This window comes from Falco rusticolus, chromosome 1, assembly GCF_015220075.1.
Source record: "Falco rusticolus isolate bFalRus1 chromosome 1, bFalRus1.pri, whole genome shotgun sequence".
Classification (NCBI taxonomy): Eukaryota; Metazoa; Chordata; class Aves; order Falconiformes; family Falconidae; genus Falco; species Falco rusticolus.
This window is the reverse complement of record NC_051187.1, coordinates 70,476,186-70,502,727: the sequence shown is the minus strand read 5'-3', so window position 1 is coordinate 70,502,727 and position 26,542 is coordinate 70,476,186. Positions and strand designations below refer to the sequence as shown.

The 26,542-nt window shown below is 38.9% G+C and overlaps 1 protein-coding gene across 1 annotated transcript in view; it reads right to left on the bottom strand.

Moving 5' to 3' along the window:
* The window catches only part of GABRG1 (gamma-aminobutyric acid type A receptor subunit gamma1), a 58,380-nt gene that overhangs the window by 19,771 nt on the left and 12,067 nt on the right, over positions 1–26,542 (bottom strand). The window contains exons 2-3 of the mRNA XM_037383918.1: positions 21,410–21,558; positions 12,332–12,399 (exon numbers count right to left, since the gene is read on the bottom strand). Of these exons, the coding sequence (XP_037239815.1) occupies positions 12,332–12,399; positions 21,410–21,558 (217 nt within the window). The remainder of the gene's footprint in view (positions 1–12,331; positions 12,400–21,409; positions 21,559–26,542) is intronic.

Sequence of the window (26,542 nt, the reverse complement as noted above, 5' to 3'; positions counted from 1 at the left end):
TGCATGCTTATTCATATTTAGCCTCGCAGGGTTCAATAACCATGGTACACGTTAGCTCATATTTGGCATTTGATTAGATCAATGAACTCTTTTTTGCACAGCTGGCATAGAGAGCCCACCTGCCTAATTATTTACAGATAAATGCAATCCTCCTCCCTCTCTTTCCTCTCTAAAAGATCGTAACAAACTCCAAAGGCTGGGAACAGGGTGACTAATCAGAGATTACCATTAAAGGGCCAGGCAATGAACAAACTGAATATTGACAAGCAGGTGTATAGTCTGAAAGAAAATCATTTAATAAAAAGAAAAACATTTACTTCAAATAAAGTAGGAACAGCTAGTGTATGGGAATAGATTGAATCCTCAACATCAGTTTTGTTGTCATGCATAGTTCAATTACAGTCAGACATGAAAACGGGCCCGCAGATTGGGGGGTTTATTGGAAAACTGTAAAAGAAAGGGAGGCAGATACCATCCTACGCAATTGTTTCTCAGTGCAAATCACATCCCACGAATTCCAACTTAATATCAATAAGAATGGGGAAAATCTCACAAAGCAGGAAAAACATTTTTCTTGGATATTTTGTCTGGCAGCATCACAATTGATTTGATACTCCACAGTAAAAAATGTGGAGAAGTCAAGCAATGAGTAGCTAAATTGTTGGCTGGATTATGTTAAATGCAACACATTTTGTTTGAGAACAGGAAAAAAATGGCCTCACTTTCCAGGGCCAAACATAAAAGCAATAAAAAGCCCCAAAACCGAACTCAGAACTGAAAACTGTTAGCAAACTACAAGCCTGCAGTACAGTTCATTACCAGTGAATGTCAGAGAAAAATGAATAAAAGCATACTCTTGTCATGTAGTATTTGCTTAGAAACCCACCCCACTTCTCTCCCAGATTCAAAATTTCACCTGAAGGGCACCTGGAGTTTTCTGGAGTGCAACAAGCTAATTCAGAAATCTGTTTCATAGGGAGCCCCTGAACTCAGTTCAATTACCAAGTGTGACATGACTTCACCTTATTCAGTTATCTCAGCTTCAAGATATTTTTCCTTACGTTTCTTCATTCTATCCAGCTTTCTGATTCCTTAAACTGGAACTCAACATGAGGCAGTCAGGGAACTTTTCAGAAAACAAAAAGAATGGGAAACTAAAGAAAGCATTCTACCAACCTGTATGCTTTGACATTAAGAGACGTGATTTAATATCAAAGACTCAGTTTAGTATGCTGATTAAGAGGTTTAAACAACAAAAAAGTCATAGACAAAACTGGTGACCACATGCTTTCCTAAGAGGTAAACACCAAATAAAGCATCAAGCATTAGCCAATTTATCTTCGTCTTGCCAGTGTGCTGCCAATAAATACTTGTAACCTTTACCTTTTCCCTCACCCAAATATGTCTGCACATCAATAAGAGGCTATTAAGCAATTTATTATAATACTTAACCTATCCTTGATGTATAACTACACTTAACAAAATGTCTAAAATGTGGTTGCTTTCCCTCGTGGATTACTTTAAAAGCCTTTTAAAAAGGCTTTTGAGCTGCCTCAGGGCCAGCAATGGTTTCAGAGCTTGATCCCCACGGCTAGGACTGAAGCAAAAGTAAAATTTCTTGTTTTGGGAAATCATTTTAGTTTACTCACTAGAGCAATCCAAACCAAGTAACCTTAGGGTGAGATCTAAAAGAACCAACAAATCACAATGGTTCTGACAGGTACCTGTAATATTACACTAATGGTACTGCAGCTGTGGAAGAGGTGGGAGCTGCAGGAAATATATGGAACAGAAGTGCACAGCATCTGCTCCCAGAGCCTTTTACCCAGTCAGATTGTTATAATTGTACAGATAATCACACTGGAGGATGCTATGAAAACATATGCACAGGGTAAGTGGAAATATGGCAAATTGTATCTACAGAAGGTGAGGGAGTACAGTGAGACCTACATAGTCACAATACAGAAAAAAATCTATCACTCTTCACATCATAATTTGGCATCTGTGCCTATGCAGTCCTTATTTTGAACATGCAAAGTGACAGATGCAAACAACAATATGAATAAAAGGCAAGATTTATTTCAATGCTTTGTAGATTAGAAACTATAATTAAAATCTTGCCAATAGTGAAAAGATTAGCTAGAGAAGTAACTAAAGCACTTCAGCAAAATCTCTTCTTTTATTTGATCAGCTTGTATTTTGGCCATTTGAAGAGAGCATAAGGAGAGGAAGTAGAGGATATACATATCAGCTATATACATCCACACACTGAAAATTATACAAAAGGTTTTATTTTGCTTTTGAATTGCAACTTGAACATTTCAGCTGCTGCCAGTCATAAACAAACACTGAACTACAGAAAAAACAGAGAAGACAACTCAGGAAAAAAAAAATTAAATCAAGACATAAATATATATCTATATATTAAAAACCCAGGAGTGAATACTGGTATGGATTAAGGGTTCAGCTTTGAGGTTGTCAATAGTGATTTATCAACTCCGCTAACTGTACTTTCTAAATTCAGCAGCTACAACTACCTTCATGTAACTAGAGAGGCTCAAGCAGTCAAAATTGGTCCCACAAACAACCTGAGTGGCAAAGCTGCACATTACTCAAGCATACACAGTTTTCTACAGTTCCCTTTTATAAACAAGCTATGAAGTCTGGAACACAATACTTCACCATTCAGTAAGGTGTGACTGTTTTTAAAGCAAGATTAATTGCACGGTTACTGTTTGCTCTTTCATTTCCATACTTTTCCTGCAATGCTTCAAAATCCCAACACTGATGGCAAGGAGACTTATCTGGGTTTGGTTTCTACCCTGCAGCTCCTGTAAGATACATGATCCTACATGAAATACAGACCTTCTTTCAGTTTAGCTTTCTGGTTGATGAGGCAGTCATGCAATTCCAAATATCAATCATCTGCTGCACTGAAGAAATAAGAGCATGGACAACTGTTAAGAACTTCCTAAAAGAGTTTCTGTTTACTTACTGCCCCCAAGGACATAACCCTCTGTGGGGGTAACCTTCTAAAATAGAGACACTACTGTTATTCAAAAAGGTGAAATCTTATGCAGCACTTACTGTATGCCAGTGAATGACAAACTCCAAAACAGTCCAACAAAAAGTGGTTTAGACTGAAATACCATCCAGAATATATGAGACTTGACAAAATTTAAAATCACGCAACAGAATAAAAATAATGAAGGCCAAGATCATCAGGCAGGGAATTTACATTCACTTGCTAGCAAAAGCACACTGCATTTCTTAATAGCTATTTTGTCAGCGCTGTCACCTCTACTAATAAGGAATAGGGCAACACTTCCCAGGAGCAGGTCCACTTCCCTGGTAAACAGCCTGGAGGTACTACTGCAAGAAATGCAGGTCTGCTACTCCAGACCGTTCCCCTGCCTTGTAAAGTGAACTTCCCACAGCATGCACTGTGAGCAGAAAAATCCTGTTCCTGTAGCTGCCCAGCTTTTAACAGAGGATGAGGTTTTGCAGTGTCAGCACAGGTCCTGCCACCAGCCATCGTAGGGGCCAGTAAATGACAGCAGCTTTCCTCAGGAGCACAGCAGTGAAGGAGGCAATGCAAACCTGCAATGTAGGAGCCATTGCCAAGGCCAGTTTCTACTGCAACAAGCTGTTACAAACTGTTGTAACAATCAAAGCACAACCCCTGCCTTTTTGCCTGAAACCCAGTTCAAATCTGGGCCAGCAGAATTATTCCCACAACTGGAAGGCAGCATCACAAATTTCCACATTGACAGGCAGATTAGGAATTTATAAGAAAGAACAGGTGTGTAATGTTCTTCGAAATATTTATCATCTATTTGACACAAAGATGAGAGGTACAAGCCAAAGAACTAAACATAGCTTGTCTCATCGGCAAACACAAGGTAGACAACTGCAGCAGAAGTGGACAGAAGGTGTTTGGGGAGAATATTAAGGCATTGGAAGTAACAGTAAGCTGTATGACAGAGCTGTCAAGCAGTCTGTACAGTTTTTTGAGGGAAAAGCAGGAGTTAACTGTTTGGGTTAGCTTTAGCACTAGTGAATAGTGCAGTACTATGTAGTACTTATATTAACATTATCCTTGGCTTAGATCATCTCAGATCACAACCGAATTGTGCAGGCACTCAATACTGCGTATATGGGATACACATCCTCTGCAAGGAGCTCATGATTTTAATTTAACATAAAAGACAAGATTTGGAAAGATAACAGGGGCACAAGCAACACAAAACAAAGTACCCAAAAACAGTCAGAATTACATGTACTGATTTTTGCACAACAAAACTATAATTGTTTGTGATATTTTGTAACCTCCACAGAAAGAAAAGAAAGAAAAAATGTTTATATAGGAGCACGATGAGAAGCAATGAAGCAGCTTTGCAGACATTTATGGCAAGTTTCTTTCAAGCATAAAGAGCAGCTTGGGAGAAAGTATTATGAAAAGTTGAAAGGACAGGAGCAGAAACTAGTGAGATCTGAGATAGGAAGTGGCCTCCTGGGGAAAAAAAACAACTATAAATGGCTGGGGATAGGCTTTGAAGTGCCTTGAAAGTGAAAGGAAACTGGTTTTGTGTGAGGTCCGATGAAAGAGAACACAGAGGAAGAACCTGAGCAAGAAATGACTCAGTAGAAATAGTGGAAAATTCTCTCTGTCGCACATCTCTAGATGGTATGATTGGAGCAAGGCTGCAAATGGAAAGGTTACAAAAATATGTTACCGTAACAATAGCAGTCTGGACAAGAGATGGATGGATTAAAAAACCAAAAAAAAAAAAAACCAAACCCTTTTTCACTCAGAATTTGCAAGAACACAACTGAGACCTTACTCCTGGTCCTAAGACCCATCGTGTCATAGAAAAATGGATTTCAGGCCTCAGTGATGTACAGAGTAGTGATTATCCACAGCAACTGAGAGTGCAGAAGGGATGAAAAGTGTGAAGATTTAAAGCTATGATTTAGACACATTGATCTAACTAAACCCCTGTGAAGAGATATGAGGGACACAAGGCAGTATTTTAGATTGGGCAAAAGGAGACACAGGGAATATCAGACAACTGGCACAGAAAGGTTGCTGAATTTGTGTACGAAACTGCCAAGAAGTAGTTTAGAGCAGAAGAAGACAAGGTGACCATGGAAGACATCATGTACAGAGGTACTAAAGGAAGAGCTTTAAGAAGTACATTTACATCCACTTAAATGAAGTACTGGGAACACAAAAAATTAAGGGACTTTCTCACAACAACACACTGGCAGAGTGACAACAGATAAAAAGGAAGACAGTTTTCAGAATTGCCTTCTACCCCAACCATGTCCACAGCTCAGCACTTCTGCTATTTCTTTAACAAATTTGCCTTATGCAAATACAGAGCATTAACACCTGAAATCACAGATACTTCAAAGGCAGTTTGGTTATTTCTCTGGCTGTGGATGCTACGAATTTGAGATGATACAAACTGGATTTCCAACCAGTATGCTGGCACACTCTACTGAAGTCAGGGGAGTGAAGTCAAAGTAGATTTTTAATATTATTAATAATGAAACCATGCCAACTGTGGCTTAAGTGATACCACAGTCCTATACAAAACCAGCATCTTTTAAAGCATGAACTAGTCTTCAGATGATTGGGAGATTGGAGAATCTCCCTGATGAGGAAAGGCTGAGAGAGCTGGGCCTGCTTAGCCTGGAGAAGACTGAGAGGGGATCTTATTGATGCATACAAATATCTTCAGGGTGAGTACCAAGAGGTTTGCATAAAATGCTCTTTTCAGTGGTGCCCAGTAACAGGACAAGGGGCAATGGGCACAAACTGCAACACAAGAAGTTCCATCTGAATATGAGGAAAAATGTCTTTACTTTGCAGGTGACAGAGCACTGGCGCAGGCTGCCCAGAGAGATTGTGCAATCTCCTTCTCTGGAGGCATTCAAAACCCGACTGGACATGGTCCTGAGCAACCTGCTGTAGGCAAACCTGTTTTAGCAGAGGTTTGGACTAGATGATCTCCAGAGGTCCCTTCCACCCTGATCATTCTGTGATTTATGAATACACCGCAGCATAAAAAGACTGCAGCCTTAGATTACAGCATTGCTAAACGGCACACAGAAATCAGGCCATATTTTACAGCACAGAGCACAGATTTTTCTGGAGTCTTGTGTAGAACCTTAAATGCCTGTCTTGACTTCATATCTACTAAGGGGCAATCAGTAAACTGCAGCTGAAAATGGGACAAGTATTGAATGCTGTCTAAAGTGGGGGCTGGTTTGGTTTCAGAAAGCTACTGCAACATTTGTCTGTCATACAATGGCTGCCTTTTTCCCCTCACCCTTCACCATTCCCTTCAGAATGATCACAGAGACTGGGATCGACAAAGGAACTGCTGTGCTGAGCCTGTATGAGCAGAATATTGCCTGTACTTGGCCAATTCTTCTGAAACCAAACAGTGCAAATTTAGAGCTATCTTGCAATAGCTGTCTGCAAGAGCCAGACTAATCAATTTAAGCTATTTTTTTTCCAGAAAACAACAGACCATTCATGGACTTGTGCTTGTGAAGTATTACTCAAGTTCCTAGAGCTGGTGAAATAAGAAATACCAACATGCATATGGGTTTTGACACTTAAATATATTTCATAACAAAGAAAAAAAAATGCTTCAGCCTACTAAAGGAATATTTACACAGCTGCTGTAAATAAACACTCATCTAAGTAACAGTCAATTAACTGATCACTTGCAGTGCTGACAGGCACCAAAATGATGGGAATCTGTCTTTCCTAACCAAAATAAAAAGAGTAAGTTGGGAAGAAATTTGTTATTCTAGCTTACTCCAAAGAAGTTGCCATACAATAAGAATCAGGTAATATTCAAAGACAACTTGGTACTTCTGTCCTGATTTATGAACAAATATTCCTGCTATTTGAAAGAGAATTGAACCATTTTGCATAAAATGCACACGCTTGACTCTCCAAAAATTTCCAGTGCTTGGATGCTGAAAGCACACAACCTTAGGAAACCTCATAAATTCCAAATATGGGCAGAAGTGCATCCCTCATGCTCTTCTTTTCAGTCTGTCATCATAAAGCTCATAGAGACAATGGTCCTCCTCAAAATGGTGTTCTTCAAACATGAAAGCAATTCCAACCTCCAGGAAGAGCTTCAAATGGAGTTCACAAACCACGACAAGCCTTTTCAAGCAGTGTTCACCCAGTCTTGTAATACTACTATACACTGCAGAATTTGGATAGCACTGTGATTTATTGTGTTTATGCTTCTTGTATGGAAATACATTCACTTAGACACACAGCTCTCTGTAACACACAGACAGGGAGGCAGAGAGAGAGAGTTCATATCTTTCCTTTTATACACTTCTTACTTTGGATTTTTTCCTATTGTATTTGTTAAATCCTTAAGTCAATGTGACATGGTTCACCCATGTAAACTAAAGTACATGCCTAGGTATCACAAGGATGAGGGGCTTCCTAATTCCAGTATCTTCTTCTGCCTCTTTCTAAGCCTCATCTTTCCTTTATGCTAGTTACTATTTGTTCAGTAACAAAACATTTAGTATCACTCAAAAACGGAGTTAAAAATACACTGATTTACAGCATAATGCACACAAAGGGTGTGCATCTTTGAGTACTGGATTTCAAGATAGCTTGAGATAACATGTCTTTGGGTCGTGATTACTTACATTCTAATGTGCTTAATGTAAATTACCTGTCACTGTAAAGTATAAGTACAAAACCTTCAAGCCTTCAATACAAATGTAGTGACTAGTAGAGTAAGTACAGTGACACAGCTGACCATGAAGCATCCTCCAAAATTACAATGAAACTGAGCAATCTGCATTAGGATACTGATCACACTGAATACCTTAAAAAAAAAGAAATAAATCTGCTGCTATTTACTTCAACTTGAGAATGCAGTGGAATTTAGAAGTCAAAGGATACTTAAAATTCACCATCAGCACATTCTACAAAATGTCACAAATCGTACAATATGACAGGTAATATTGTATCCTAACAGTCTCCAGACCATGCAGTCTGTGTACCACAGCATCACATTGCATATTCTGTGAGTTATCTGATCTGTTCAGTGATTTAGTTCTCTTGTTAAAAATAAGAGTGCTAGGCTTCAAAGTATGGCTTTCAGCTTGTGGTCGCAGTAGTCATCAATGGATAACTAGAAAAGATCATGCAACAAAGCTAAATCGTCCACAGAAGAGACAGAAATATTGGAAAATAACAAGGAAACTGAACTGCTTCCGTGAAGTGCAGTTCTAGAAATTTATCCTGGAATTTTCAGTCTGGAGCTTCTAATACTGAGTTCCATTAATAAATACAAAATCTGAATAGAGAGCATCATATGCATCCACAGCAAGGGAAGAAAAAAATCTGTAGCCCTCAAACACACTAAAATAGCAATATCATAATATTTCAAGATGTCAAATCATGACTTAGAAACACCTGAAAAATCAAAGGAAATTCAAAATGTAATTTAGTTTCTGTAAACTTACATATTTATACATGTACACACTTATACACAGACAGCTATAGACTGACAAGTAGAGCATTTTCTTTTGGCTAGTTTTTAATCTATCAGTAATGACATCTATGCATCTCTACAAAAATTATCTGCCTTTTTCTAACCCTTTCCCCATTTTTGTTACTTAAGCATTGCTCCACTATTTACTATATGAAACTTGATTCAATAGGCATTAAGGACAGGGAAAGTATAAACTTCTCTAATCGCTCTTCATTTTTTATGCAATAATGCAATACTGCTGCTCACTTAAGGAACTGCTCCTGTATTACTTCTCCAAAAATTGCTCTCATTTGATGTAGCAGTCTTTTATTGTCATGAGAGTTTTGATCAAACAGAAATTACAAGATCGGGTATTCTCTTATATAATGGAAGCTAAAAATGTCTTGGAGGGCTGCCATGCCCTTCCCAACCCATTGAATTGCACACTCACACAATCTTCTTAAACCACAAAATCTGTGGCACTGGTGTGGTTCTCCCCTTGGGGCACTAGTAACCAAACCTTATGTATATATGAGCACACAGGATTTGGGGGCTGAATAGAGGGCAGAGAAAGCTAATGAGCCCCAAAGGCAACATGGATCAACATGCATTTCTACACAGGGACTGTATACCGCACTCTGCTACTTGTACCACCAGAGTGGCATTTTTTCATCTTGGCCCTAGTCTGAAAGGAAAGAGAAAGGCAGTAAAAGCCTAGTGTATCCACATTAAGCGCTCAACTGAATGAGCTTCCACATAGAGAAAAACCAGGCTCTAAATATTCATCACGTGTCTAAATTCTGCTAAGAAATCCCTAGACCACTGCAGAGCTATTGAGGATCAAGTCTTTGCCCATAAAAATGCACTTAGCTGCATTTCACATGATTGTTGCACAATGCATAGCACAGGTTAGCTCTAAAAGACAGATTCAAAAATCTTTAGACTTAATGAGTATTAGAAGCCTAAACACTCCACTGATCCAGATGCTTGTTAAAAATGTTTGCTCAGGTTGCAGTTGCTTAAAGAGATCACACGCTGTAGAAAAACATCTCTTAAGCATGGCATGTCTATACCGTCCAGAATTGTGTGTAGATCTTTGTTAGTGAAAGCCAAAACACAACAGCCTTCAAAAACAAATTCTAATGAATGTCATACATACACTTAAAGCATTCCCTTTATGAAAGTGAAAGTCTATCAGATAGCAAGAGGAAAATAGACTGAATCATAAAAATAAATCCATTTCCTCTCATAATAGATGTTCTCTGAATCTTTCAGACAAACATACTCCCTTGATACGTTGCTTCAGCATCACTGTTAGAAAAAATGCCCTCTAAATCATGCCATATTGTATTCAAACTAAACAGTTAAAGGACATCACTTGCCAGAGTGAAGGAACGTATCTGGCAAATGAGTAATGCAATGGGGAAATCACAGGTATGTGTTCTCACATTAAGCGATCAAATGAACAGCTAAGGACAGCCCTTGAAATGGAGGCAAGTTTTGGGTTATTAGTTAAAAAATCTCAAACAATACTGACTCCAGGGAAAGAGCCTTCCTAATGAAACCAACAGCTCACATAAAGAGATCTTACAGGGTCAAACCTGTAAATAATTTTTTTTCTATTTTTTTTTTTCCCCAGATTAAGGACCTCTGTTTTGGAAACCTTAACCAAACTATTTGCATATTTGGGTGTGTGTGTGTGTGTGTGTGTGTGTGTGTGTGTATTTTCACAAACATTTGATCTTTGTAGTGATGCTAGATGCTCACATGATCTAGGTTCCTGCAGTCCAAGCCCAGTGAAAGCAAATGCTGTTTTATGGCCGTAGTGCCTTTAGACTACAATATGAATTTCTAAGTAGTTCTCTGTTTATTTTTAAAAAACATAGAATCGTTCTTAAAGTTGTATGTCTTAATGACATTTACCTTATTACCCTTTGATGGTATGCTTCATTGTTCTCTTTCTTTTTTTAAAAACAGAAAACAGAAGGTTAGAGGCATAAACATTCAGTTGATACAGATTATAACTATCAGGATCCTGCTCTCTGATGAAGTAATATGCCTTTCCAGCATGGTACTATCCTTACCATGGACTACGAGCCAGTCTGACTGGCTTTTTTTAGTGCCATGACAAGAGCATCAGCACCCAGCTCTAGGACAGCACTAGCAGATGTGGGGAGTAACATGAGTAACATGAAATAGCCCGATGGTACACAGCAGAGGGGAGATTTCCCAGGGGTTGCACAGACAAGAACAGGGCATGGGAAATGGGGCAGGGCTACCCTGCAAAGCCAGCCACATGCTGGTTCTTTAAAACTGGAAAACTGAAGCTGTAAGCATTTCTCATTTTCAGTTCCAGCGTATGCAATACCTACTGGCCACAGGCTAAAGGATTTACATTAGTTACTGGAAAAGGAAGCCTCTACCATTTGCTATATCCTCCTTACACGTAGCTGCCTGTCCACACATTTTGCTCCCACAGTAAGTTCCCTCAGAAAAGGATAGGATGCTGAGAAGCAAAAGAGAAAGGCTGCAGTAGAAAGACAGACAAAACCAAAGACACCACTTATGCTGGACACTGAAACTGATAAGCTTGCCCCACCCCATCACTCTTCTGCTCTTGCATGCATTTCCTCACACATAGCCCTGGCCTGAGACGTGGACTTCCCTGCCACAGCCCCAGGTAATGGCAACTCTAAGCTTGTTAGACCATTATCCTGGAATGAATTTCTTTTGCCACAGATCTGCATCATTTACTTTTGGCATCTTTATCCATAGTATTTAAGTAACACTGCTTTTCCTGCTTGGCTTTCCACCTCTGAAAGTCAGTATTCCACACCCAAGCATGATGACATGCACGTAAACCACAAGATCCTTAATAATAATAATCTAGAATTGCTGTATTTTCATCAAATGCTCAGAAGCCCCCTGCACTGGCACACTCCAGCCTCAGACTGAACGCTTCTCTGCCATGCAAATTCAATACTGTCGTCAGTTCTGTAGGGGGGAGGAAAAGGAAAAAGGCAGGAGGGTGCTGAACACAAACCTGCCCAAGGACCAGTCCTAGTCTTAGTCCTGGGCAGTGGTCCCCAGGAGGAATCATGCAACAAGGCCTTTCTAACACCTCCAACATCAACATTTCGTACAATGTACATCATGACAGAAAATCTAAGGAGTTTAAGAAAAGGCCACAGACTCAACTTCCTTGTAAGCACTGTTACTTCAGTGTCAGTAACATACAGATAGGCCAGATCTCAACAGGTCTACCAGAAACTAGATGAGATGCACTGCTTAACTTCTGAAGAAACCAGCTATGCGTCCACACATACACACACACACATTGAAGAAGACCTGTAAGACTAAGTAAGACATCGAAAAAGGAGGTCAAAAGGGTTACTTTCAAATTTTTCTATGAATTTGAATAACAATAATAAATCATTGCACTGAACTGCTAGGTCAATTGTTATTATTCTTAACCTCCGAAGAGTAGCTCCAGGAAATTATACTGGGCCAGAGATAAACCAGTTATAAACAAATATAGTGAAAATGTTCAACACTAACGAAATGAGGACCTGATATGACATCCTCTGTGTAGCCTCATCTTTTTTTTAAAGAAGAAATGTATTGTAAAACTTACAATTCCGAATAGTCTAAACATTCCTGCAATAACCACAATCATATCTAATAGCATAAGAATACACAGTAAGAAAAAAGAAACTTATTTCAATGAGATTAGAATTATTTCATAATATTACACCATAGCATCATTCAGATGTTTTCTGTCAGTAATCAGAACTTACCATATTGATTGGGTCAACTGGGCCAATGCTGTTAACATAGACATCTGTTTCAATTACCGTAGTTCTCACTAAACAAAACAGTAACCATAATAATTACACATTTAATTAACTCTGTACATTGTTAATGTAATTTAACCTATTTACTAAAACAACAACAAATCTGATATTCTTTTATTAGATTCAGAGTAATTAAATCCCTGGTTTGTTCATTCATATATAATTTGGCTCCCTTATTCCATAAGAATTGTTAGAACTATCAACATAATTTTTTTACATTGTATTGCAGTCCTCATCTGTGATTTGTTAACAGATTTAAGATAGATATAAAAGGTGGAAAACGTAATGGAAGGAAAAAAAACACCAAACCAAACCAAACCCAAAACTGTCTTCCTACATAAAACTTAATCATAAAAAGAAAAAAAAAGTTTGAAAAAATTGCTCATACAAACATGAGGTCTGAGAGATGTATTTATCAGCTATAAGGAATCAACATGTAGTGCTGTCAATTCCTACCAAAAATGTGTAACAAAAGTAAAGTAACTTTTCGCCACCTATTTCTTCAATTCATGCAACTATAGCACACCTAAGGATTGCTAATGTCCATTCATCAGCTTGATTAACACACCACTTCAAACACCAAATTGAAATCTCATTTAAAAGTTAAACATTTCCAAACTTACTCTTTTTTAAAAACACAGGGAAACAAATCTCACTAGGCAGTCAAAAAAACTAGTTGTTTTTCTCCCACAGAATGTACTTTCTTACTTTGTGCACTTACAGGATGGCACAAAATCTAAGTGACTTCCCATGAGAGTCACATCTGAAGTACAAGGGGCACTGATAATTCAGGTTTTTTTCCTTCTATCTGGTTTATAGGGGGAAAAGGTACAAACAGAAGAGGCCAGGATACATTTTAGTTTCATCAGTTTACCAAGTATTTTCTTCTAGCCTGTACTGGACAGCCAGAATAGGGACACAAGGGGACATATGTCTTAGTCCCCAGTCCCCAGTGAAATTAAGAAGGTTAATAATAAAGCTGTGCTGGTCGGTCTTTCATGTTCTGGCACATTAAAATGAAACATGTCTGTCCATCTGCAGATGGAAAAGGAGGAAGGTACAAACAAAAAGACACTTTGATTTCGTAAGAGAGGGACCCTAGGTCATCAGATTTTATTTCTTTATACTGCAGATCAGAGATTGTCCAAGTGCTCTGTAACAAACCTAAAATCTTAAGAGGATTTTTTCAAATCTCAAAAACCTAGAACTCCAACAGACACACTAAAAGAAACATGATATCATTAACATCCTTGCCAGCTGCAATGACAGGCAAGATACATTGCCTAAATATGCTAAGATACTTTTTCCCTGCCAATCTTGCCTGGGAGGAAATTCTCCCAGATTCCAAATCTTGTTACTTGTCTGACCCTGACCCTGGCAGCAAGACACGCCAGTGAGGCTGCACAAAGGATTTTCTGTATAACCACAGAGCACAGCCACTTGATCACCATCCTGTCCCCAGCATGCTTCACAGAAAGTTTAAACAGACTCTGGAAACCAATTTATTTCCTGAAGAAAAAATGTACTTCCTGAGCTGCAGATGTTTTCAGTATCTGCAGAACTCATAAAGGAAGGGGGCTGGGGATAAAAACTCATATCCACAGAAAAAAAGAAAAATAATACATATGTGTATTTACACATCTCTATAATATATTTTACATATGCCACATCTCGCAGACAGATATCCTTTAATTTTACAACCCTATTTGTCTATGTAACAGCAACCCCACTGCTAGACTAGAACACAAGAAGGTGGATCAAAGTGCATCTTGCCTCATCAGTCAAGCAATGCCGAACCAAATACTTTTTACCCATATTAGCAGGAAATGTTTAATTCTTCTTAGTGTTAGGAAACCTTGTTTTGTTCTAAGGCTCAAGTATTTGACCAGCTTCCGGTACTGCCTAGCCATATATCAAACCTTTTCTTCAGACACAAGCACCTACATGCAGTGATTAAGGTCACCTCTGAAACTTGCCTTCAGTATGCTGAACGGCTCATACCACATACTGTAAATGCAACCTACAGATAATCTGTTCAGATTTAATCCATAAACTTGCTCCGTTGTTTCCAGATCCATCTTGAAATGTGGACACCAGAACTGGAAATTTTTGTAAGTGTTGTCAGTGCTGCCTGAACATTTCCAGATTTTGTGTTGATTTTCAAAAAGGAACTTCTTTCAGGACAGTGCTCAGGGGTTGCATAGATAAGATCTTATACTACACAAAATATCTACATTGTCCCCTAAATCACTGCTTTACTATGCAGAATCTCTCTCCTTGAAATATGACCCACAGGCTTCCTCCCCGCTACTTCCTTTTCTTTTGTATCTCCGGTTCTACTGAAGGAGCTGATTACTCTGCAGATACAGCCTCTCCCTTTCCAACAGTCTTTGTGTCATCTGCCAACTTTACTACAAAAATTAATTGCTGAAATAATTCAAAGTATCATTATTCTTGATCAAGACTTTCCTATGAGACTCCACTATAGACAGCCCAGCCACTGATATTTCCTTACTAACAACTAAATTTCGAGATCTGTCAGCAAGCCAGTTTTTAATGGGGGCTGTGTCAATTTTATGAAATTCCAGCTTGCAGTGAGCAATACTTGATCTGCCACAAGGGCTCTCCTGTAATGTGCCACGGAGTTCAATTTGCCTTTTCCATACTGCTCTGAGTAAGATTATTAGACCTATTAAGAGCCCGTGAAGAGTGTGAAAATCTGCCTCTGTTGAAATTATTTTAATTGACCCAAATGATCCAGAGAAAGAGATCCAATTCAAAAAGATTGGAAAAGGCTGTTTTGTTACCTTAATTCTTCTGTATGGCACAGAGCGAAGTACTTCTGTGAATTAGGGAAAGAATTCATTCTTCTTGTGTTCTTGAACTAGAAGTGATACGAGTCCATGAAAATTACAAACACTGGAGGAAAATACATTCTTGATACTGATTTGACATCCATATAATTTACTCCACAAAGAGCTAACAGCAGAAGATGGCTTGTGAAGATTTTTCTACTGTGAATGCTTCTCATTTTACTTCAAAAATTTGGTATCAGCCTTGAAAACACTACAAGTAGGAAGAAGGCTATTTAACACATCCTGTGTGAAGTGCAAAACAGCACTGTAAACTTACACAATCTTCTATGGATGGGGAGAAAGGGCTTGCACACCTTAAGAATTTACACTGAAAGACAATATGAGCCAGGCTAGAGTAAAAAAGAAAAAGAGAGGACACTAGTTTGCATACTCAACAGAGAGAGAGAGAAGAGCACCAAGGGCCAGCTGCCCCCAGGGACTAGTTCATCAGCTCCTAAGGAAACTGAAGCACACAGGGAACCTGTTTGCTTAGCTGATTCAGAGGGATCTATTCACACTTTCTGGTTTCCTGCTTTGACACTTTTTCTTCATCAGACTAAACTTTTCTTCTGGTTCAAAAGGTTTGACTGGTACTGAGCATCATAACACAAGCACATAGCTAAGGACCAGCTTGTCCCAGAAATAAATATAGCGAATTACTCTTGTGCCTGGAATTCAAGAGCAAGAATGACCTTCACAACAAAGAGCAAGACCTGGAAAGACAACTCTCAGCAGGCATGGACCACTGCTAGAAGTAAGGGATGCTGCTGCATAACCCCCAGGCTGTGGTGGGTTGACCTTGACTGGATGCCAGGTGCCCACCAAAGCTGCTCGATCACTCCCCTCCTCAGCTGGACAGAAAATACCATGAAGGGCTCATGGGCTGAGATAAGGGCAAGGAGATCACTTGGCAATTACTGTCATGGGCAAAACAGGCTCAACTTGGGGAAAATCAATTTATTGCCAATCAAATCAGAGTAGGGTAATCAGAAAATGAAGCCAAATCTTAAAAACACCTTCCCCTCACCCCTCCTTTCTTCCCGGGCTTAACTTCACTCTGATTTTCTCTACCTTCTCCCCCCCCAGCGGCACAGAGGGACAGGGAACAGGGGCTGTGGTCAGTCCCTCACACGCTGTCTCTGCTGCCCCTTCCTCCTCATGGGGAGGCTCCTCACACTCTGCCCCAGCTCCAGCATGGGGTCCCTCCCACAGCAGACAGTTCTCCGTGAACTTTTCCCACAGGAGTCCTTCCCACAGGCTGCAGTTCTTCACAAACTGCTGCAGTGCGGGTAGTCCCTCCCACGGGGTACAGTCCTTCAGGAACAGGCAGCTCCAGCGTGGGTCCCCCACAGGTCACAAGCCCTGCCAGCAACCCTGCTCCAGCCTGGGCTCCTCTCTCCATGGATGACAGGCCCTGCCAGGCCTCTGCTCCAGCACAGGCTTCCCACGGGGTCACAGCCTCCTTCAGGCACCCACCTGCTCTGGTGTGGGTCCCTCCCCGGGCTGCAGGTGGGTATCTGCCCCACCGTCAGCCTCCATGGGCCGAGGGGCACAGCCTGCCCCACCGTGGGCTTCAGCATGGGCTGGGGGGGAACCCCTGCTCTGGCGCCTGGAGCCCCCCTGCCCCTCCTGCCCTGACCCGGGGGCTGCAGGGCTGTTGCTCTCACACAGCCTCCTCCCCACTTTGGCTGCAGTTGCTGTTGTGCAGCAGCTTTCCCCCATCTCTACATACGCTGTCCCAGAGGCGCTACCACCGTCACCGATGGGCTCGGGCTCGGCCAGCGGCGGGTCCGTCCCGGAGCACTGGCACTGGCTCCATCGGGCACAGGGGCAGCTGCTGGCAGCGTCTCACAGAAGCCACCATTGTAGCCCCCCGGCTACCAAACCCTGCCACCCAGACTCAACACACAGGTATATTCTGAACCCCAGATTGAGCAAAATCTGTATTTTGAAAAATGTTTACTCTTGATCAGAAAAATCATAGTGATAAAAATCTACCTCAGTCATTGAAAAACTACTTTAGTAATTGCTCTCGCTATCAGAAGTGCCTCTTTTGGGGCCTGTATTTATCCAGGCCTAATTTTCATATTTTGATATTTGAAATATCTCTGCCTGCTACACTGAAAAGCTCTCCTTATCAGTTATTCTCAGTTTGTAAACCCCCCTCTCCTGACAGAAATTATTATCATTATTGTAAAAGTGCAGAACATTGCACTTTTTATTGCTTAATATTGCTCCATTTTCATTACTACAATTCTCAGCATTACCCAATAGCGTGTTAGTCCATCTAAATTCACTAACCACCTCCTGTAGTTTACCAGAATTCACCACTTTGGAATGAAGGTCTACGATATATCACCTTTTTTTTATTACTACTTATCATGCTATTTAATTTAAACTAAGACCACTCTTGATAATTTCATCCAGGCTTATTTTCTTTGAGCATGTTTTTTATAACACCTCATTAATTGCCTAAAGAAGCATCTCTTCTTGGAGTTATTCAGCAAGTAAATTAGACAACTACCACATTCAGAAATAAAAGAAGCCTTCAATTTGTAATAGTTTTTAATGAAATAATACATTTCCAACAATCAGTTATCTAAGAGCATTACCTATACAGCTATCTATATTGAAAATTCGGCCTCAAGTGTCTACAGCAGGCTTCCAGCTCCATCTCTGAAGAATTTTTTCAAAGTGATTTTGATGAAAGCACAGCCCTGTTCTCCATGCTTCTTTTTACCTTCTTATTTAAAAGAAACCCTTCTTTAGCAAATACTCCTACCATACCACTTTTATTATTTCCATCATTTTCTATGCGGTGCACGCATCCAGTACCTGTAACATTCACTGCATATGCTCTTCTGCATCTTGCTCTTGTATTTCAATTTCTTCAATTCTTATAAAATATTCTTCAGCTCAGAATACATACCTTTCTACCTTTACTTGCTATTTTCCTGCTTATTCAGGCTTATTCCTTTCCTGTCTATATCAACTTTTCATCAGTGTTACACTAAGAGTACCTGTTTGATAAAATATCATCCTAATATCCTTATCTTTTTGGAATAAGTGCTTCTATTAGTCTCTTGAAAGTCCACTTTTTATTCATGTATCTTTTATATCCCTGAGTACGTGACTTTTCACATTAGTGCGTGAAGATGCAATTATTGACACATGCCCTGCTTATAGGGCAATTACAACTATCCAAATTTCTCTAGGTATTCAGTTCTCTACCTCCATGAGCAATCATCCTCACTATTCTTAAAAACTCTATCAGTAATGACTTTCCTCAAACCGTTGATTGAAAACACTTCATTGGAATTATAGATATGTGATGATTATTCCCTATTTTTAATTAGACTTTCAGACTGATCAGTTGTTTCAGCCATATAATACATGACACTGGGCATAAGACAGCTGGAAAAAAATATGCTATACTTTGATAAGCTAATATTAATATATCAGCATCTCTAACATGTAAGAGTGTGCCACCAGAATTCTTTCCTTTAAAAACAGGAAGTTGAAAAACAACAGCTAGATTGATGCAAGACTGAAGCTAAAACAGTGTGGTTATAAAATCAGGTAGCCAAACAGTAACAGTACCAAGCAGTGAGAGTACTGCTTGATTAATATATGAATATTCCAAGATTGTAATTAATGGTATTTATACTACAGATAAGAGACTTCATCTGGTAACTGCTATTACTTCATACTGAGCAGAAGTTACCTTAATACTAGTTTCTTTACGCTCCAAACACCTCAAAGTATACTACATAAATTGAATTAAAGACTAGTAAGGGTAGCAGTTAAGAAATCACTACAACCTGTGGATATTTGAATGAGACAAACAGAAAATGAGTGTGGTTTTCTCCTATTAAATTTCAGTATTGCCTCTGGTGTTTCAATTTTCATTTGGCTCTCCTTCATCATCTCCCTCGACTAACTCCATGTTTAACAATGAAACCCCTTATCTCACTCTGAGGTGCTGAAATTCTGTGCCGACATCGGGAAGAAAAGAAAATTCTGCTCTGGTATTCAAACCCAAAAAGTCCAGGTTCTAAACAAAAGAACGTTGCTATTATAACTGAGATTTGTAATTCAATAGTAAAAATGTTCTGTGAGACATTATTGCTTTGAAAGATAATTAGAATTTCAGTTCAACAACCTTTTTGTAAAAGTACTGACGTATACTCTGAAGATGTGGATTCTGACACCAGATTTTATCCATGTAATTGAAGCAGACTAAAGTGAATGAACTACAGCCCAGTTCTGTTTTTCTCTCTGTTGAATATCTGCTGCAGTTCCCAAGCAACTGGACAGCATATGATGTCTTCACCTGAAGCTGGAAATTTCACCTTGTGTTGTCCAAAATCTCTGCCTTGTGGCAGAAGCCTGCACCTTCCCCTCCATACAGAAGAGAGTCAGTCTTAACGTTTGTTCTTCTGGCAACAAAATGAATACTTCCAAATCTTTCCTGTTCTCATCACTCTGGGTGATTATTCATGAACCTTATGTTTTAATATATTGGATGGAGGCAGATCCCAGACAGTAAAGGTCAATTGGTACAGAAGTATTGCATCAAGAGAACAAAGAATAAAAAGAAAGGGGGCATTTATGTGAAAGAAACTTGAACCAAGTTCCTTCTTTCAGGAACTAATATTTGGATTCCAAAAAGCTGTACATTGAGTTAACTCACAGACAGAGTTCTTGCCCTACCAAGACTCAGCACATAACCAGAAATGTGAAAGTAGGAATTACACCAAAATTCTTCCATGCTCATCTAAATCCATCTGATGTGTCAGCATGAACTCATCTTCCTCTATTTTTCTCACCATTTATTTCTAAGTTTTACGGGGAGAGAAGAGAAACAAAATTCTCTCTTCTTTCACCCCCACCCACCAGCTAATCATTAGAAGAAATCCTAGTGGAGACAGTTTATTCTCTAATAATTACTTTGCTGTTTTTGTATCAAGCAGTCAGAGGGACAAAAAAAGTAATGCTATACATCTCTTATACACTGAGAATTTAGGGAAAAATATGCTGGAAGATCTTTCTTTTTGTCTAAATGTTTGCAGTAATTCAATTTAATGAACATGAAGGCAAAGACTTACAAAAAACTTCATGAGATTCACATGTGATTATGACAGTGAAAGAGAAATTGCTTTTCAACACCTTCAGGGTAACAGTCAACAATAAAATAAACTAAGAAATTTGGGGAAGAAAACAATTTGTCAGAAGCTTTCAAAAGAACGTACTTAGTTTGAGATTGCATCTCTGTTCTACATAAATGAAACAAGTCTAGATTATTGTATTCTTTATTGTATAAGCAGCTCACAGACTTTCAGTGGCATTCCTTTGATAGGGAATGCCAAGTATTTAACAAATAGTTATGTCCTCCACCTCTCCCTTCACAGGTCAGGAAACAAACTCAGAGAATATGAAGTATTTTTCCTAGTTTGATCCAGCATGCACGTGGTAGACAAAAGCTGGCAAGGTTTCATGTATTCCATGTTTTCAACACAAGATTCTTCCAAATATTTACACTTAATATTTATACAAATTGATGCTTTGACTATTGAAAGAAAAAATTGCCTTCCTACTAGCTGCGAAGTTGAATCTACAATAATGCAGTCTTCCTTCCTATATTCCTCTAGAAAAGGTATAGTCCTAAATTCCATTTTTAGATTCTTATCATTTTTTTTCAAAATCTGAGCTAAGGAAAGACGAGAACCAGACTGAGTTCAGTTTGCTCAAAATACACACTTACAATCCATTTTCTACAGTAAGAGTAAAAATATCTAGGAATAATTCTCTAATAAACTCCTACAGACTCAAGATCAGACTTCTAAATAACCATGGCTGGTTTATATCTACAATTCTTTCTGTCAGAAGATCTTAGTTAAACAAAGCAAACTATATAATTGCTTTTAAATTATTTATTCTAGATTGCCCACTGTCCCCAAAAAGCAATACTTTACATAAGAAAAATAGATTGTATATAAAACATTAAAAGATCTACTCTGCCATATACCATTCTTTTCACCAGCTCCAGAACACTGTTGCATTTTATTGCTGTTATAATTTGCTTGCAGATTTTTACCATCTTTAACTAAATGCACACCATCTCTGGTTGACATCTTCTATTTACTGAATTATTTTATGGGCTTACCTCCAATATCTGGCCGAAGCTTATTGTCATATCCTTGAAGTAAGGAGTCCAGTATGTGAGTTACATCCCCACCATGAATCTTTGGTGCAAGAACCCATGTTTTATTCACCATTAGATCTTCATCATCCTCATCATCTGCTTTATCAGCTCTGTGGTGAGTGAATAAAACAAACAAGGTTAGGGGAAAAAAAACAAAACGAACAGTGAAACTGAATACACAAGAGGTGAAAAAGAAACTGATAAAATATTAAATACTATTTAAAGTACCTTATAAAAATCCAGATGCATTCTAGTGCCAACAGAAAGAGGCAGGCCCTTATTTAAAACACCAACTTTTTTTTTTTTTTATGGCAGTAGAAAGAGTAAGCTAATAAACATGTCAAGAGAGGCATTAACACATCACCCATACAGCAAAACTGAAGCCATGAGTCAAACCCATAAAGCAGCAGTAGGCATCCTCTCACTGTCAGCCTTTTCCTGTTTTAAAACAAAAAATGTAATTCCTAAGCTTTGCCCTACATGTATTTTATTTTCAAATCATGGTACTAATATTTCTGAGATGCTTAATCATGGTAATAGATACATCTTGGCGTTAAGAACATTAACAGTGTCTCCTTCCCAATAGCCTCCATTCTAGCTATGATACAAAGAAAATAAGACTTGTATACTCATTCAGCTCTATTCCGATTTTAAGAAAGCAAACAAACGTATCCATGTGCTACGACTAAACATTCACAGAAGCTGCAGTCATGTGTCAATTATGTATCTGCATGTATACGTGGTACAGTTAAAATGCTGTACCATTCCTTTCAGTTAAGAAGATCATTTGTTAACGACCTATTTTATCAAGATGAAACAAATGTACAAGGAAAACACACATTCATTTATTGCCTATCTTTTAATTAGATAAGCAGCAATATACAGTCAATCACTAAGTAATTACAAAAAACTCGTAATACCTTGGTTGCATCTGCAGATTCACTCAGATATCACCAAAAGGTCAAGGAATGCCTGGAAGTAGTTTTCTTCTCATTTGAATCAAATGAGTGTGGACCTAAGTATTCCTCCAGTGCTTAAGTCTGCAATCTACATTACTCATCCAGCTTATTTCAGGGAACTGCTATGGGCTTCAAGTCAAGCAAAGTGCATCAGACTGATAGCAGTAACTCTAACAGTCACACAACGTTATCTTCACAAATGGACACTGGCTAGCAATTATTACAGAACATATGCAATCCATATAAATCAGCTCCAATGTTAACAGAAGCACAGATATTCCAGTAAAAGAAAGGAATTAAATTATTGTCCTTATACAATTTGTATTGTACACCAAAACAATTGGCTATATTAAACTAATGGTGGATTTTTTCAGTAAATTTCCTACAGGAATGAAGACCACCAGCCTTCAGGAGGAAAGAAAAGAAAAAGTCAGGAAAGGACAGAGATGGAATAGGCACTTCTTGCTTTTATTGCACTCCTTTGTGGGAATGCACCAAAACAGTCTGTATGCATAAGACCTTGCATCACCTCTCAGATAACACTAGCAAGTCTTAATGAAAATCAAGACTATCACGGCTGTGGAAACTGCTCAGTAGTTTCGGCATGCCTGCTTAATTTGGGAAGTGCAACAGGGAGCTTGCCACAGCTCAGCAGGTTCCCAGAGCATGAACAAGAGGCACTGCTTGGATATTGGGACTTTCATACCTAGCTTGCTGCAAACACGTTGCAAGAGTCTATTATAGCTGAAAATAATATTCAATCTAAATACAAGGTTCGCAGACAGCTTCCCCCGTAACGGTCTAAAAGTGCTTTCATTCTTTTAAATCGAAATGCACTGTAAAATATTTAATCTTTACTGCACTACACAGGCATTATAGAAATGTCAGATATTAAATATTTATCATTTCCCATTAGCAGGATGCCACTAATGGGAACACTAAAAGAAGTAGGAAGCTAAGTTTTGTAAATGTACACTCTTTTTCCCTCAAAGCTACCTATTGCCATCTCTTTCATGTTTCATTACCATGCGGCTTTTATTTATGTATTTATTTATTGGTCTGCTTGCACTTTATGCCATCTAGTTACCACATAAATTTGCTTATGGTTCTTAAGAATGCAGAGCCAATCCCAGTTTTTCCCCAGAGGCATTAAGATGATGAGGAGTAAAACTTAATTTATAAGCAGCTCTCCAAGGAAAGAGACATGTCCACCACAAAACTGACCTTTTCTTCTTTCTCTGTCCTCCATCCCACAAACAGCAGAAAGTACAGAGCTCTGTATAGACCCAAAGCAACTAACTCTCAGGGTCAGCCCAATTATTTGCAGAGAATTTTAAGTGATGATGACACAGTTTTGCCCTGCTTTAATATCCTTTCCCCATAGTTATTAAGAACAGCATAGATTTAGTCAAAGTACCAGAGGTCATACCATTCCCTCCTAAACACCAGAGGAGTTACAACCCTGATACCTTCACTCACAGTCACCTGAATATTTTGACATTTTGAAGAGTTCTTAATTTTTTGTATAGATTCACAGGGCAACTCAGGTGGGAAAGGATGATGGGAGGTCTCCAGTCCAGCCTCCTGCTCAAGGCACGGCCAGCTCTGAGGTCCCAGCAGGCTTCTCAGGGCCTGATCAGGTTGGGTCTTGCAGACCCCCAAGGATGTAAACTGCATAACCTCTCTGAGCAACCTGGTCTCCATTTCTCTCTTTTCTGCTGTTTACTATATGTAAATAAACTTGAAATTAACAAGAAAAAAAAAATACAAATACATTTCACATTTTCACTTTCTATCTTGCTTGACTGGAGGACCTCTGGTCCTCCCCCAACTTCAAAACTCTGAACTGCAAATAGGTATACAGATGAGGACACTGGTAGCTTATAGAAAGCTGTTAATGAAATTCCAGGGGGAGAAGGAAAAATTGCTTCCCAACATCTGAGAGCTTTTCCAGCCACTCTTATGCAAATCCATTTAAGGAGGCACTTTTATTAGAGACAATATTTCTTTACTTAGCATCTGACAAGAGTCTCTGTTTAAAACACACACTTCCTACTACTTACAAGGAACTATCTGGCTTTACCTAGAAAGTATTGTAGACTGAAAAAAGTACCAGCTGCTAGAAAAGAAATAAACTAGACTCCCATACCAGTACACTAAATTAAGAAGAGCTTGTGGCTCACTAATCCATTAGCTAAACCAGCAAAGGAACTAACACAGATCAGAAATTAATATAACTAAATGTGGAGGAACTGGACTAACTGGACTATCACTGTTATACACAGTGGAAGGAGGTATTCTTAACTCTCTCTATTCCTGTCTTACTGGCCTTTTCAGAGGTGATTGACTGTGATTAACCCATCTCTCTTCCAGAATACCATCTCTTTAGCTCTTCTGTGCCCAAGGCCACTAAGCATGCAACAAAGACTATAATGTCTCTGCAGTGCTGATGGCACCCAGTTCTACACTTTTGATTCCTAAGCTGTAGCCACTGATGCACAGCCACAGGACTGAAGTAAGAAAATGATGATGCTGGTTGTAAAAAGGAAGTGACCAGAATATATAGAAAGTCTTCTGTATGCTCTCCAGTGAAGCAGAACACACAACACTTGCCAACTTGAATTCTCAGTCCAGATGTTTTTGGGGGAGTTGCACAAAGCTCTCCTAAAACAGCACCTAGATACACAAAGGCAACAGGACAAACACTGTGTACATACTCATTTCTAGGAATCTGAATCACTAATCTTTGTCATACCAAATAGATTTGAACTATTTTGTTTCAAAGGTAGAAATCCCTTCAGATTTACACAGCAGGATCGGTTGAACTCTGTTATCAGGTTCTAACTGAGGTTATTAGATCATTTTCTTTAAACAAACATTCACTTTGGAAAACAAGATGGTTCAAAACTGTTGACCCCAGTTTCTGTGTGTCTGTCTCACACTGCAAAGTCCAGCTTTTTCTCCAGGGTTTGGAATGGGGTAGAAGGAAACACAGAAGACAAAAAACTTCATTCCAAACCAGAAAATAAAACATTAAATTCAGGTATGCTGTTCAAATATTTAGCAAGAGTTAACTTGGGCCAAGCACCTTTTTACTTCTTTGCAGTTAAAATAAATCTAAGAAACCCATGAAGATTAATGTCAATTAACGCCACCCTCACTTTAACAGGAGCACTTTCCCCTCTATCTCACAACCCCAGGAAGAAAGGCAAACTTAATTAAAGAGGAATTCTTTTCCTTTCCAAGTTCATCTAAAGGTTATTTCACTATACACAGAACATACTACTTGATCGTTTCTCTATTTACTGTAAAATATATTGTCTTCCACAAAGTTCACTTAGTAGGTCTTTTCCACAATGTCTAGAGAGGTGTTTTAGGACACAAATATGACATCAAACATCAAAACATCACTATTCCATGGCACGACACTATTTCCCGTCTATTACTGCAGGTGTTAATCCTGATTTTATAAACAAGAAAGAAACCCCACTCCTTAACACACTTGTTGCTGTAACACTTCAGCCAGCCTCATAAACTCAACAGTAAACTGCACATATACAGTTAACAGTAATTAAGCAAAAAGTGCCCTCATTACACTCTCTGTCCTTCAACTAATTGGAGACACTACCATGAGTAATAAATCCCTGAGCACAAGTGACTAATGACTAAGTATTTCCAACATCAGGCAACTTGCTCATCCTCAGACATTAGTATCATAGGTCTTTGTTCTTTACATATGAGAAAAACCAACCGCATGCACTTTAAGTTCCAATCAATATGTGTCAGGTTATGTAATAGACTGGAAAAAAATTGGATATAGTGAGAACGGTCCTACTGCTATTTGCATCATGTGTATCAAAGTATTACACACAGAAGTACACACACAGCATCGGAGGGAGTATTTAAACACAGCTAAGGATAAATTTAGTTGTCCATTCCCAGGCTCTTATTCCTACCCAACACACCCAAGGGTAGCCAGTCCTTGAAATGCAGATGATTTTTGAGGAGAATCTGGAGAAACATATGGAGAAACAGTAGACACTGGGTAGGGAACTTTAGTTATCTCCACCAACACTTCATGTCTGTGCACAAGCAACTCAATCAAGCCCTCAGTGGCCATGAGGTTTAAACAACC